General features: G+C 35.9%; 1 protein-coding gene across 1 annotated transcript; it reads left to right on the forward strand.

Annotated features, from left to right (window-relative positions):
- Positions 1-4,317: 4,317 nt before the first annotated feature.
- Positions 4,318-13,940, forward strand: LOC132548944 (uncharacterized). Its single transcript, XM_060212847.1, has 8 exons — positions 4,318-4,341; positions 7,662-7,982; positions 9,198-9,417; positions 9,955-10,077; positions 10,361-10,486; positions 11,787-11,909; positions 13,188-13,289; positions 13,618-13,940. The coding sequence occupies exons 1-8, from the start codon at positions 4,318-4,320 to the stop codon at positions 13,938-13,940; spliced, it is 1,362 nt and encodes a 453-aa protein (XP_060068830.1).
- The last annotated feature ends 1,971 nt before the right edge of the window (positions 13,941-15,911 follow it).

The following is a 15,911-nucleotide window of genomic DNA, read 5'->3' on the forward strand; positions in this document are numbered from 1 at the left end:
CCTGTATTTAATCATATTCAATCATATACCTATTATATATCAGCAGCATCCTTTATAAAACAAGAGGTCCAGCAAGCCTTAATAACCTGCCATCTGTTTTTCATCCAACAGCAATGAACATGAGTATGAGGGCAGCTTTTATATGCGTGGCTATTACACTGTTGATAGCTCTTAATCACACCTGTGTCCTCTTGCAAATGAATTATTTCGAAAAAGTTTCTTTGTATGGTTATGTTCAACTTATTTGACATCTGGTATTTCTGTCTAAACATACAGTTAAATATCAAGATTTTGGGCCTCTTGATCTTTAATTTTCTTTTCAATTTTTTATTTTCTTTTTAATCTTAACACATTTTTTTTTTCTCTCTGAAAATTAGTCAAGATTAATTATTAAGTAATAGTAATATTACAAACCTTAAAAACCCTGTTTTGGGTTCCACTTCTCAGAAATCAAACTGCAGTATTTTTATTGTGACATTTCATTTCCTGACCGAAGATAATTCAAAGTTATTTGGATTGAAATGTTAACATTATTATCCGACTTTTCCCAAGTGGACATTGACCTTTCACTACCAGAAGACCACACCTCCACTTTATTTAACATTAAGTCACTTCATCAAGGTTGCTAATTTGGTTAAAGTTTCCTTATCAGTATATAAGGAAGGGGATTTTCAATCTTTTGCATTTCCATCTTTGGGTTCCAGGACCCTCAGCTCTTGCTCTGTCTCAAGAGATTAACATTTTCCTTAGAACACTGCGATAACTTCACCAAAGGATACCTCATACCCAATTTGCACTCACCTCACATACAACGTAGGTCATCCTTATATGACCGTACAGTTTTTAATAGGATGTTAAAAATCAAATCAAACCCACATCCTCCATTTACAAGTTGGAGTGGTAGCATCATCTTAAAGGGATAAAATGTCATGGATAAACTGCTCTTTGAAAAAAGTCATGACTAAACTTTTTATGTAGGCTTTTCATTAATCATTTGCATAATTAAAACATTCAGCTGTAAGTTTTTATCATTTTATAAATCACATGTGCACCCATTCTTTGAAACTACTACCACTGAACAGTCACCAATGCTCCAAAAAGGCAAGTTTGTTTGAAAGAAAGTTCTCAGATGTGCAACCAAGTTAGTTCCATCAGAACAAGATCCCTCGCACCCTCAATGAATAGAAATTAGGTCTACCAACACTTGAGTTTAAAAGATTATGGACTAACATGACAGAAGCTTATAAAAATTTCAACACTATAGATCTAATAAACCAGTGGGTTTTGTCTGCACTGCATAATCAAAACACATGGAGAAATGATGAAAAAATATATACAAAAACAGATTTAGGACTGATATCAGTGGTCATGCATTCTGAAATAGAGTTGTAAACACATGGGATTCTCTACCAAACAATGTACTTGAGACACCTTTCCTTACCTGTTTTAAATCAAGACTAAATAAACATTGGTCTAAATACCCAAACAGCCTTTTATCCATTTTTAAGTACATACAAATTATTTTTTACCAATCCCAGTGTTACACCACGAAGTCCAAATGAAGAAGTATCAAGATGTGTCAATAAAAAACCTTGTATGCTTACAAGGACGTCAAGAACCATGAACCTTGATCTCTGTCTAATTACTCTTATTTCAACTCTTTGATGCTGAGTGTATACACCAGAAGTCTAAATAAATTAATTATCTTTAGATTATTGAGATGCTAGATAATTTTTAAAATTAAGCATGCTTGTAATATTATCATTCTATTTTTTTCAAAAGACTTTAAAAGGCTTCATGTGCCAGATTTGAACTCATTTTGACAAATTTGTTGATATGGTTCTACCCTTAGCCTTTCAAAGTAACTTACTGCATGGTGCATAACTTTCAAACCAGAACTGTTTACAAGCAAAAGTGTTGCAGATTCCCAGATAAGAGGCCTTAATGCAAAATATTATACATGGCCCAGACATTACAGTATAATAATGATCTCTGCCAACTTTCATCATCAGCAATTCTTGCAAAGACTTAAATATGATATATGCGATACAAAACATCTTGCAGACAGTTACAAGCGTGACTGGATGATAAGATTACAGTGCCAAATTTAACTTGAGGTTAGCAATGAGCCAAACATGGCCTGAACACACTACTGACAAACACAATTAAGTTTTGATAAACAACAACACCGCCTGTAGCCAGTCACAGGCGATGACTCATGCCAGTCATGCAAAGGCTTATTCAAGGTTTGTCACATCACATGAACCGGACGTGTATTGTAGATAATTACTACACGGTATCACATGGCTCGAGTGTCAAGTAATACGTTCCTACATTTCACATACTGAAGTCCGATTTCTGTGGCCAAATGCACGATTTTGCAACAAGAGCGGATCAATGCATGGCTACGACGGGGTTCGAAACTGGGACCCTCCGAAGTCTAGAGGGATGGCGACGATCAATTCCTTCTGCTCACGTTTTTAATCGGAATCTCTCATTGACAGGAAATGAAGCTATGATGTGAGCATACCAAAGTTATTTCTGCTTCTCGTGTCGAAGTAAATGTCTACTAAGAACATTCAAACAAGAAAAGTTTCACTAAACACCAGAAATAATAATGAGTGAAATGGATTCTACAGTACTCATCATAGAACGAATGTCATCAAAATTCCTAGACAGATATATACACGATATACACGTCAGTGGTACAAACATGCTGAAACAAATGTATCACGACTTGTACAATTTCTGATTACCTGTAAGTTCTTTTTGATTTTCGTCTGCAAATAGCAGATTTGTGCACCGCCTTTCATGACGTCAGCGTTTATTGGTGACGTCATATTTTTATGTGTAAATGACGACAGTCTTTGTTCATGAGGTTCGACGCTCAGCCGAGATCCAAACACCAAAATTTAGTTTTGTTTTTCGTATTTGTTTTTGCAGTTTTTGTTTGTTTTTTCTGTTTTTTCTTATGCTAAACGTTTTTGTTTTGTTCTTTTTATTTTATTGTGTGTGTGTTTTATTTTTGTATCTTTTTATTTCTATTCACAAGTATTTAACTACCAAATCATATCATGTCATGTATAAAATTCAACTTCCAGCGCACACATTCTATTTTCATTTCTGAAATGTGCTTCATAGCAAGCCCAGTAGGAATTAATGAAGTACTTGTATTAAAAAGTACATAAATAATGTCCTGGACAAATTTAAATGGAACGTTGACAACCAATAAACCATGCACCCGGCGACTCTACATGTAACAAGGGTACATTTTATCCTTTCATTCAATGTCTTTCTATTCAACCTACCCAATCGTATCGCGACCTTTTCTAGAAAATCGTGTCATAAGTAAATTTTTGTACCATAACTGATGTCACGTATATTCTTTGTCTGTCTTGCACACTGAAAAGGTACCTAATAGGAGCGGGAACATACATTAGAGGAAGGCATGAACATTTACATGGACCATTTGAATAAAGGAAGTTATTAGAATATGTAGCTAGTAGGAGCCAGGCAGATATATTACTGTGCGATATATGCTGTTGTACATGATAAGAATTGCTGTATGATATTCTTGTCACTTCCCTGCACTTTCATCATGTCTCTTCCTTCACTCTTCTGATTCCGAAATTCATTCTATCGTATAAAATTGTACATATATGTCTATTGTTGCTGTCACATTGTCGAACTGACTGTTGAGAGGGCTTCCTTAAGTTGTCATAACTTGTGTCCAACCTCATGCTTATTTTAGAAGCAATGTACTAAGTTTAAGCTAAAAACAAGGTCATGAACTTTCCGACAGGAGAAAACGTACAGTTTACAATTTAAAATCTCTCTATATATATATCAGCCACTAGACGACTATTTAATTACATGTATCTGCAATTAGCTAAGTGTAAATAAATTGTATCATGTTGTCAGCTTTCAAGAGTGAATGTCTTGCCTTCGTCTAGATCCATAAACCATATCACCACTGGAAGGCACATGTGATTAATTGAGAAGTCTGAGTAGAAAAGACCCAACATAATGGTTAACTTGTTGAGGGCAGTCTGTAAAATGTGCAGAACTATCCCAAATGTCTGCCACGTCCGGTATTAATAAAAAAATTTGATATGCAAAGTAGTTAAGAAATCACGTTTACATAATATTGTATTAACAGACATTTCAACAAGTCTACATAACATTGGAAGTGTCGTGATGATATGTTGAAATCCGCGCGAAAAACACGTGCATGACAGGTATATGCGGTTGTAAAATTCTGACCAGCTTTGCTCGGGCACCTGCGCCATTTTGACGTGGGTATTCAAAGTAAACATAATGACGATATCAACATTTCGACAGGTATGTACCGAAAAAATGTTAATAGAATGAATTCTTACAAATTGTAGAAGCTGTTACGCCACAGGAGTCAGTCTCTTTTTTGAAGACATGTGAAGTAATTATTGTGCTATTAAATAGCGATAAACTTCCGTATAATAGTATTTTTGCTACAATTGTATATCCAGATATCTACTTTTGTAACTAATTGTTTGTTATCAGTGTTCAGCAGACGCCAGTATTCCTCAGTCGTATCTTTGACGAAGTCTTCACACAAAGAAAACAGGAATTATATAAAGATAATGATAAAAAAAGGGAATACAAATACCATGTAGGATTTTTTTTTAATTTTTTTTTTTCATTTTTGAAAGATTTTGATACAAGTGTAGAAAACAAGACATCCATCCATCATCCATCCACCAATTCGTCTTCAAAGACATAATCAGACGACATGCCTGTCATCCCTGTTCACCTCATTGTCATTATAATCACCTTCATTACCATACATCCTCGTATCTCTAGTGCATGTTATTATCATCTACAATACATATATGTCCTCTCATCAAACTATTACAGCTCATACACACACACACACACACACACTTTCACCTATAGTAACTTGTTTATCCATATGTACCACAAGAAGACAAATAAAATACATACATATAGGGTGAGAGATAGAGTGATAGAGAGAGGGAGAGAAAGAGAATAAAGAGAAATAGGGGAAGGGAGGGGAGCAGGGAGAAAGAGAGAGGGGGAGGGGGGAAGCGGGGAGAAAGAGAGAGGGGGAGGGGGAAGCGGTGAGAAAGAGAGGGAGAGAGGGGGGGTGGAAGCGAGAAGATAGTGAGTGGTCAGACTTTCAGATTATCTTCATAAGAAGTATAGTACAAGACAAAAATAATAATAAAAAAAAATAAAATTATTAAAATTTAGGCGAGCTCAACAAGTTTCATCGATTTCTTGCATTTATTATTAAATTTTTTAAGATAGTCTTCTCCTTTACCATAAGTAATATATTTTTAGACTTTAAAGTATTCCTTGATCTGGTTAGCTAATACCATAACATTTTGGGAATTATTAAAACATCTGGTTTTATACATTGTTTAATAAGTAAAATAATTTCAGCATCTATTCTGTTGTAAAGACCTGTTTGTTCATATATCATATATATTAAGTTATTGTTTGTTTATTTACAGAAAAGTTAATAGTAACATCTTCTAATAGTGTTTCAAAACTTGTTAGTAACTTTTATACCTCATTGCATTTCTATAAAAGGTGAGTAATTGTCTCCCTTTCTGTCATAAAAAAAGTACGGTGAGGATTATTTGTAAGACCTATCTTGTAAATACAAGAGTTAGTAGTTAATATGTGATGGTTTATACAAAACTGTAAACATTGAAATTTTTTATTGTTAGTTGTCCTGAACGGAAGGGAGAATATTTTTTCCAATATATCATTATTAAAATTGAATGTTTCCCATTTACTTTGCTCAGTAATAGTGGTGTTATGTCTACTAAGTATGCTATAGAAGTCCTGACATCCCTTTCTCTTTTTCTAAATGAGTTCTAGGTCTAACGGTATGATTGGTTAAGGTAGAGGTTTGTTTAAAATGTCATAATTTTTAAGATAAGTCCTAATACTTTTTAACAGCCATGGTATTGGAGATAATTGGATATGTTACCATGCAAATCACAGAATTCCTCAAAGGAATATAAAGAACAGGATGTAATGCCCTTAACTAGATCATTAATTATTGTAATCCCTTTCTTAAACCATTTTTCGAAAAACACTGTTTTTTACCAAGAATTATATTCTTATTACACCATAAAGGTGATTTAAGTACAGAAAGTTTATTTTTTTGTACTGATTTTCTCGTGTCCCAAGTTTGTACCAAGCTTTGAAAACATCTTTCCTAAACATGTTTTTTATAATTACTCAGAATTTGTTTGAAGTATTCACTACCAGAATAAGTCCAAACTTGTAGATCTACCTGAGATTTTTAGATTTCTAACCATTTCCCTTCTGATCTAAAAATCCTTCGTATCCAAACTATTTTTAAAGATTCTATAAAAGAAATCAGATTGACTATTTTAAGCCCACCCTCTAAATAGTTTTTAATTATTGCATCTCTTTTAATTCTATCAGTTTTACCATTCCTTAAGAGATTAAAAATAATTGTATTAAGCTATTTCATGAAATTCATATCTTCGCATGGTAAAGAAATGAAAAGGTGATTTAAATGTGATATTAATAATGATTTAATTATACTAATTCTCACTATTGGGTTAAGATTTCTCTTATTCCAATTTTTAATAATAGCTTTAAACTTAATAAGTTTTTTTTGTCAAAATTGATGTTAGGAATCTTATGCAAATCTACATGAAAATCAATTCCAAGAAGTGTAAACTTTTTTGTCCGCACTGAAAATTCATATCATGAAGAAAGACCTCTCACTTTTCGGAATTCATTTGACTTACTTTTAATTTTCACTTAACTTGAATATGGTTTTACACCAATGAAATAGGCCGGAATTAATCTTTCTTTATTTCCTTTCCATGTACCTGGTTTATCATGCAAACCAATACGATAATGTCACATGATCACACACAACAAAATGATCAATAATTCACTGAAGCGTGACAAAGTCTTCAATTTCTAGAAGTACTAACCAGTTATCAGCATTTCTGGGTGTTTTATTTTTCTAAGTACTTTTAGAGAATGTCATTGTAATATATAAGCTTTGCACTATCCAGGCACTGCCTGACTTATATTACATGTAAAATTAACAACAACACAGGGTAGGGATTGTTAAGAAACAACAACTATCAATCTCTTTTATATAATGAACGACAACACTTGGTAGGGATTTACAAAAAACAACAACTTAGGTTAGGGTTGGTGCTAAACCTATCAATCTCAGTTATATAATGAACGACAACACTGGGTAGGGATTGACAAGAAACAACAACTTAGGTTAGGGTTGGTGCTAAACCTATCAATCTCAGTTATATAATGAACGACAACACTGGGTAGGGATTGACAAGAAACAACAACTTAGGTTAGAGTTGGTGCTAAAACTTATCAATCTCTGTTTATATAATGAATTACAACACTGGGTAGGGATTTCCAAGAAACGACAACTTAGGTTAGAGTTGGTGCTAAAGCCTATCAATATCATTATATAATGAAACGACAACACAGAGTAGAGATTTTCAAGAAACGACAACTCAGGTTAGGGAATGCCAACTTTGGTTGGTGCTAAATAGCTACCAAATTGTTCTGCGAGAAAACTGGTAATACTGATAGGAGTGAAACATGCTATAGGCCCTATTGTTTAATTTCAGAACCATGGGTTTGCTTTACTACTATGGATGTCTGTGCTGTTAGACACGTTACTGGTTACTAATAGCTACAGCTACATTGAATTTTATGGAAATGACGTCATCCCGAGGAATGTGAATGGATTCCAGAAGAAGACCTACATCGATCTGATGACAGCCCTACCCTCGGGTACCATCAGTCAGCTTCATACCTATGCTGCGGACGCCAATCTTGGACCAACTGATTTTGTATATTTTGGGATCTGGGAGAAAATCACATCAGTGCAATTTAGACTGCTATATAGCCATCGCATTACCTTAGCCAATGGACAACAAAATATATCGGTGAGAAGATAGCTCCAATTTGTCACTTCCAGATATCCTACAATAAACACTACATTCAACAGCTTTGATATTGTTAAGCTTTACCAGTGGGGTCCAGCTCAAACTTGCCTGAAATGTTTGAGAGATAGCCTGACCTACTGTTGCTATTGGTCGGGTTAGTTTGTGTTGATATCTTTTTCAGAGTTGCTGCTAAAATTCAAAACTTTTTGAAACATTTGTTCCCATTATCACTACAGATTAAGTACTACTATGTACCATTTTTACCGTTTAGGCCCATAGGACTTCCTGTTCATTCTGAATTTTGATTTAAACATATTTTATTGTAACAATTACAATGTGATTGGGCACAAGTTTTCCAACTGATGTTAAGCCCTCTCCCTATTAAGTTTGACAAAATATATATTGACAAGACGAAAAGTTACAAAATTACACGGAGACAGAGACAAAGGGACATGGAATTTCATGTAAATCAGTCTCACAGAAGCGGACAACATGAATATAAGTTAAACTGTACATTTTTCAATACATTCAAACTGTTCTTAAGGTCAGGATATTTTAACTTTATGGTTGACATATATTTAAGATAGAAGGGTCTCTGGATACATTTACGGCTCTCCTGCTGTGGCACTAAATCCTTAGAACATGTCATTCAGGAAAAATCTAAAGCCATTTGACTTGTTTTAGGTAAAAGAGGTGATTAATGAATTCATTTGAAAGTTATCTGTTTTTGTTTTTGCTCTTTCGCTTCCATTTCTGTCAAAGAGATCACAGCTATCAAGCATTGTTAAAGACTGTTGAGATGGTATTATCTGCACAACAGCAAGTTATCACAACTTTAGATTTTGTAATGATTCCTTCTAAACAGAGTGGGAACCTCACCTCTACTTTTATACAAACCGAACTGTCAACTACGTCAGATCGGCTATAAATTATGAGGGGTGTTCTGTTGTTATTGTTGTTTACAATAGTATCGCATAGAGATGTGTGAAAGGGATTTGTCAGTTATATGTCTTTAAAAGAGGTTTTCATGGGGAATAACGATTCTTTGGCTGTTTCAGTCACATGCTATCAGTTATTCCTCGTCTTTACAAGTGTCATGCCAGAATATACATGTATATCAACACTTGACACATTTCAATAATAACTGCAAAATGTTAAAAACTACATATACTCACTTTATATACCTGTTATAGATTACAATGTTTTGTCTTTCAGATTGTTCCTGACTACTTTTACGTACCACAAGGATCATACATAGGTCTGACATTTGAACAATCTCCTGGAGGTATCCCGTTTGACTATGCGAGTCCCTTTTCTGGAATGAAGTTTGGGTTTTCGGCCAATCATGCCGTCACACCAGTTGTCAATAGTGTTGTGGACCTGATCTTTACCAGTTTCTTCATCGTCCCTTCTTTTAAAGTCGAGATGGACATACGTAAGTTTTTGCTCAAGCTTGTTAGTCTTGCTGGGGGATTTATTAGAACACTCAGATTGTCATGTTTATCAAAACAGTTCATACTTCTAAATATACTTAAAATAGAAACATTCACATATTCATTAACGTAAAAACAAGATTTTTTTACACTAAAGAGATGTTTGGCTTTAATAAGTGTATTTGCATGTTAGTTTGTTCTTTAATGCAAATATTATGTAGCTACCACTAGATTAAAGTACCAATATCTGTTTCTTTTATTGCAGCTCTTTACTAAATCGTGTTTGAAAACTAGATGTGGTCAAAACCATTCTGATCTCCCAGAGTTACTTCCCTTTGTTTCTCTTTCTCTCAGTATAGCGATAAATGGTGAAAACAAGAACCCAACAAAAACGAACAGATTTGTGATTGTTTATTGGAACTCCCGACCTTTTGATGGTTCCAACACTTAACTAGACTGTCACTCAGTCATCCTGGTATGCCATAGTTTATTATAACAATTTTGTTTGAATTTGTATACATGTCATATGAACCAATCAGGAATTCCGGGGAGGACAGGTGCCACAGGTATGACGGGCGAAATCGGGTCCACAGGTCCCCAGGGAGTCCAAGGTGTTGTAGGACCAGTGGGAGCCACAGGACCCATAGGACCATTACCCACAGGTATGACACCACAAGAATAAATACACCATATACTAAACCAAAGGAATAGAATTTCAATTTTACTTTTATTTAAATACGGTTATAACTTGCTGTTTAAGTAAACACAAACTTGCTTTTTCTCTAAACAACAATAGCCGTAACTTGGTTTTCATTGAAAGTTATAGAGCAAAGTTTTAACTTGTCTGTACAATCGTAAACTGAAATTAAACTAGTTTATCGTTGAACCCTTAGCATTCAGGTATGCCATAATGTGGTCTGTACAGGTACATTTATGTGTTAACAGACGTAGATGAGTGTGTCACTAACACATTCTCCTGTCCGCCTAATGCTGCCTGTCGTAACACTTTCGGAGGGTATGTCTGTGACTGTGATTTCGGCTACGAGAAACAGTTTGATGGCAGCTGTATAGGTAAGCTTTCAGGCTTTATCAGAGGGCAAGTTGTGCAGGTAATATTCCAGTCTCAGAAATACTTAAAGGCAACATTTGTAGGCGAAGTTCCTGTCTTGGCTTTACCTAAAGGCCAGTTGTACCGGGAATTTTCCAGTCTAGCCTCTATGCGCATTGTGTAAAATTTCATTCAAGTCGCTTCTTCTCAATAACCAAAGGATACAGGGTACTGATATTAGGCCGGTAACACGCTGGAATAAAGGGCCATCAAATGCATTCAAATGAATAACTTTAACCACATTCAGGGTAACAATAATCGAAAGGCACTTGGTGCTGATATTGAGCCTGCAACATGCTTAGATGAGTGGCTACAATGTTCACTCAAGTGAATGACCTTGAAACACTTCCAAAGTCACAGAGGTCAAATGTTTATAAGCAAAAGACCATGGGTATTGATATCAGTTTTGTAGCATGCATAATGAATTGAAGGGCTTCCAAGTTTGTTCAAATAAATGACTTTTAACCACTTTGCAGGTCACAGGGGATAAACAAATTAAAATCTTTGAACAACCTCTTCATGATATTGTGCCTGTAGCATGCTGAGATAAAGGGCTACCAAATTTTTTAAAATGAATCTTTAAATGACTTCCTCTCAATACTTGGTAACTAAAAGTCCAATGGTGCTGATAATGCTCCTGGAGCATGCTGGTATGAATGACCTTGACCCACTTTTAAGTTTAGAGAGGTCAAGTGCATAAAGTTCTTGAAAAAAATTTTAATAACCAAAGGTCCAGGCTATTTATAGCTGTTCTGTAACAAAATTGGATGAAGGACTACCAAATGATTCAAATCACTGACATTGATCCACATTCAAAGTCATCGGAGTTAAATGTGTTGAGAAATTGAGAAATGAAAATTTTCTTTTTCAACAAGCAGAAGGTGTTGGGTTAACATATTTGTGTAGTATGAATGAGGAATGGAATCTAAAGTTTGTAGAAATTGACTTGATGAAAGGACAAAGTCTTCTTTGTAAGCTGTAGAACAGGTGAGCAATTCAGGCCCATTGGGTCACTATAATGTAAAGGTCTTTATAATTAGATGACTGTTAAGGCCCATGGTCCTCTTCATTTTTTTTGGCCATGAGTAATCTCCAGTTCCATTTGATTTAAACGACTCATAATTTGTGATTAAGAACAAGGATGTAACAGGACAGATATGTACAAATGTAAGCTACAATGTGCGGTAATTAAAATTTATGCCTGTTAGTATTAAATTGCGTTTACTCTTTAAAGTGTGCGTGATATTTCACATGATGTTTCAGATTTCAATGAGTGCCTGATGAAGAATGGATTCTGTGAACACAATTGTACCAATACGGATGGAGGGATGGTGTGTTCCTGCTGGGAAGGCTATCAGCTCTCGGACAACCTCCATTCATGTCTGGGTAAAAACTATTAATGCCCAGACTAATTTACCATTAGCTTTACTTAGTTCTGTTTACTACATTTCTTTACGCGTTTAACAGCAACCTAAGTTTTCTTAAAGAAAAATGACCAAAAAATGGTTAAAAATGATAGGTATTCAAATATACATTTAAATGGTAGAACAATACATCACCTTTGAGAACAGATGTGACTATATGGGTCTGTTTCGTCGTTTCTGATATAATTTTCCAGTGATTCACACAGCAAAGCTGGCATGATAGCGGCAAACAGTAATAAATATTTGTATTTGAACTTTTTAAACTTTTTTTATTCCATACGACAATGGATTGATCTTTCATATCATTCTCATGTTAGATGTATTTGTCTCCTCTGCTCTTTATTTAAGCTTCACAAAAACTTTTTCATTTCCAGTTCCACCGATTACTGTAATCAGATTTCTGAATGAAATCCATATGATTTGTTTAAAAGTGTTTAAAAATTAACTTAAATTTTGACTGAAAGCATCCCCGATGAGTTCAAGAAGGACAAAACAGTTGTTTGATGCTGTTCAATCACCTGTGTGTCTTTTGTACAATCCTTTATCCCACGCTGTCGAGTGTTTTTTTCCATCCCTATATTGATATATGGATTGCATTGATTGTGTGTGATCTTTATCCACTCTCAGAGTAAAATGAACATTTCTGCTTCCCACCAATAGTGTTTACTTGTCGTAGTTTGTTCAATATTCTAGGATTTATTTCCAATATTGATATTTCGGTGATGGCTTCTGATAAGATGGTTTGATTGACTGTTGGCGGGAACAGTTAAAAAAAACATGGGTTTGAGGAAGTTATTTGATGTAGATTATAGGAAGAACTTTCAGGGTTGTTGTACGATCTCATTTCAATGGGAATCACTGTATTTACGGGTAAAAATGTCTCTATGGAACAGACTTTCCACAACACCTGACCCTGGCTGTCACATTTAAATTCTTTTTTTTTCAATGGCAACTATAATTTTTTTCGTTGACCACTTGTTAACTATAACAGTTGAGCAATTGGGACCTGACCTTATTTTCTGTGTACTTTCTTTTATTTGTTTTTTCACTCTTTACTTCAAACTTTGTCCACACATTGGTGGTTTCTTTTCTTTTTTATCCGAATGACATATTCGTTGCCACTCGGAAAATTCTTGTAGTATACCTAGCTATAACAATAGATTAGTCGGTACAAGCAATTTAGAAAGCTTTCATTTGAATCAAGTTATCGAAACTTTAAAGAATATATTTTTTCTGTCAGACATTGATGAATGCCTGAACTCCTCCGCCTGCACTCAGGGAACTTGTTTCAACTCCCCTGGTTCTTACCAATGTAAGGGACTGTCACTAGGATTGAAGTCTCGTAAGTAAAAGTTAACATTATGTATTCAGTCTATATCTGCTTACATATTCATGGAAGTTGTTATATATGTCTGAATATTGTTGATGAGTTTGTCACATGTCTTGGTCATAGCAGCATGATAACAAATCATCCTATTATCATCTTATTATGGTTATCTGTATCACATTTTATGAAGGGTAAGGATACTATTATTGAGAGGAGTGAAATGAAGCAATAGTAAAGCTATCCGTAATTGATATATTTTATGTCTGTAGAATTGTATGAGGCCAGATAACATATTTAAGTTCTGTAAGCTTCAAGAGTTTACTGACATTTTGTTGTTTTGCAGCACTTTTTGGCGTGGATTATACCAGAAATGTCCGACTGGAGAACGCTACTCCTTACGACAATAGAAAGCACAATCTAAATTCTGACGCGGTCATTGTGATGTGGCTTATTCTCATATCTATAGCTATCGCCATCTTAATTTTGGTCAACATCAAACAATTTGTTAAGAATAGACATCTGCAAAGGTATAATAAGACTTTATGCTGTAGAGCTGAAGAACAGCGCATTCCAGAAGATGGACTAAACAACAATGTTGAAAGACAAGATTTACCGGAAACAGTTGTCCATAGTCCAGTGTCGTATGGTATTGGGTATTCCTATTGAGGAAAATCAAGGAGTGACACACTGATAGCTAAAGATATGAGAAGGGATTTGTGGTTCAAGAGTATCGAAATATATCATTGTTCTAAAGGCGGTAAAAGTGTAAAGAGGTAGACTAAATATTATGACGTGTGCTCTCTATGACCAGGTTTGACTTTCCATACCTGGTCACTATGACCAGATCTGACATTCATACCTGGTCAATATGCCCAGATCTGACATTCCATACCTGGTCACTATGACTAGGTCTGATATTCCATACCTAGTCACTATGACCAGGTCTGACATTCCATACCTGGTCACTATGATCAGAGTTGACATTCCATACCTGGTCACTATGACAAGATCTGACATTCCATACCTGGTCACTATGACCAGATCTGACATTCCATACCTGGTCACTATGACCAGATCTGACATTCCATACCTGGTCACTATGACCAGATCTGACATTCATACCTGGTCACTATGACCAGATCTGACATTCCATACCTGGTCACTATGACCAGATCTGACATTCCATACCTGGTCACTATGATCAGAGTTGACATTCCATACCTGGTCACTATGATTAGAGTTGACATTCCATACCTGGTCACTATGACCAGGTCTGACATTCCATACCTGGTCACTATGACAAGATCTGACATTCATACCTGGTCACTATGACATTCCATACCTGGTCACTATGACAAGATCTGACATTCCATACCTGGTCACTATGCCCAGATCTGACCTTCCATACCTGGTCACTATGACCAGATCTGACATTCCATACCTGGTCACTATGACCAGATCTGACATTCCATACCTGGTCACTATGACCAGATCTGACATTCCATACCTGGTCACTATGACCAGATCTGACATTCCATACCTGGTCACTATGACCAGATCTGACATTCCATACCTGGTCACTATGACCAGATCTGACATTCCATACCTGGTCACTATGACCAGATCTGACATTCCATACCTGGTCACTATGACCAGATCTGACATTCCATACCTGGTCACTATGACCAGATATGACATTCCATACCTGGTCACTATGACCAGATCTGACATTCCATACCTGGTCACTATGACCAGAGTTGACATTCCATACCTGGTCACTATGATGACATTCCATACCTGGTCACTATGACATTCTGACATTCCATACCTGGTCACTATGACCAGATCTGACATTCCATACCTGGTCACTATGACCAGGTCTGACATTCCATACCTGGTCAATATGCCCAGATCTGACATTCCATACCTGGTCACTATGACCAGGTCTGACATTCCATACCTGGTCACTATGACCAGATCTGACATTCCATACCTGGTCACTATGATTAGAGTTGACATTCCATACCTGGTCACTATGACCAGATCTGACATTCCATACCTGGTCACTATGATTAGAGTTGACATTCCATACCTGGTCACTATGACCAGATCTGACATTCCATACCTGGTCACTATGACCAGATCTGACATTCCATACCTGGTCACTATATGATTCCAGTCACTTGACCAGATCTGACATTCCATACCTGGTCACTATGACCAGATCTGACATTCCATACCTGGTCACTATGATTAGAGTTGACATTCCATACCTGGTCACTATGACCAGATCTGACATTCCATACCTGGTCACTATGATTAGAGTTGACATTCCATACCTGGTCACTATGACCAGATCTGACATTCCATACCTGGTCACTATGACCAGATCTGACATTCCATACCTGGTCACTATGATTAGAGTTGACATTCCATACCTGGTCACTATGACCAGATCTGACATTCCAGACCTGGTCACTATGATTAGAGTTGACATTCCATACCTGGTCACTATGACCAGATCTGACATTCCATACCTGGTCACTATGACCAGATCTGACATTCCATACCTGGTCACTATGACCAGATCTGACATTCCATACCTGGTCACTATGACCAGATCTGACATTCCATACC

This window comes from Ylistrum balloti, unplaced genomic scaffold (assembly GCF_031769215.1).
Source record: "Ylistrum balloti isolate Yb309-2 unplaced genomic scaffold, AGI_CSIRO_Ybal_v1 Utg370038, whole genome shotgun sequence".
NCBI lineage: Eukaryota > Metazoa > Mollusca > Bivalvia > Pectinida > Pectinidae > Ylistrum > Ylistrum balloti.

What these genes read in the sequence shown, in the direction of transcription:
- LOC132548944 (XM_060212847.1), top strand. Translation starts at nt 4,318, where the DNA reads ATGACGATATCAACATTTCGACAG. An exon ending in CGATATCAACATTTCGACAG is followed by an intron (nt 4,342 to 7,661) that starts GTATGTACCGAA and finishes GTTTAATTTCAG; the next exon opens with AACCATGGGTTTGCTTTACT. An exon ending in ATGGACAACAAAATATATCG is followed by an intron (nt 7,983 to 9,197) that starts GTGAGAAGATAG and finishes TTTGTCTTTCAG; the next exon opens with ATTGTTCCTGACTACTTTTA.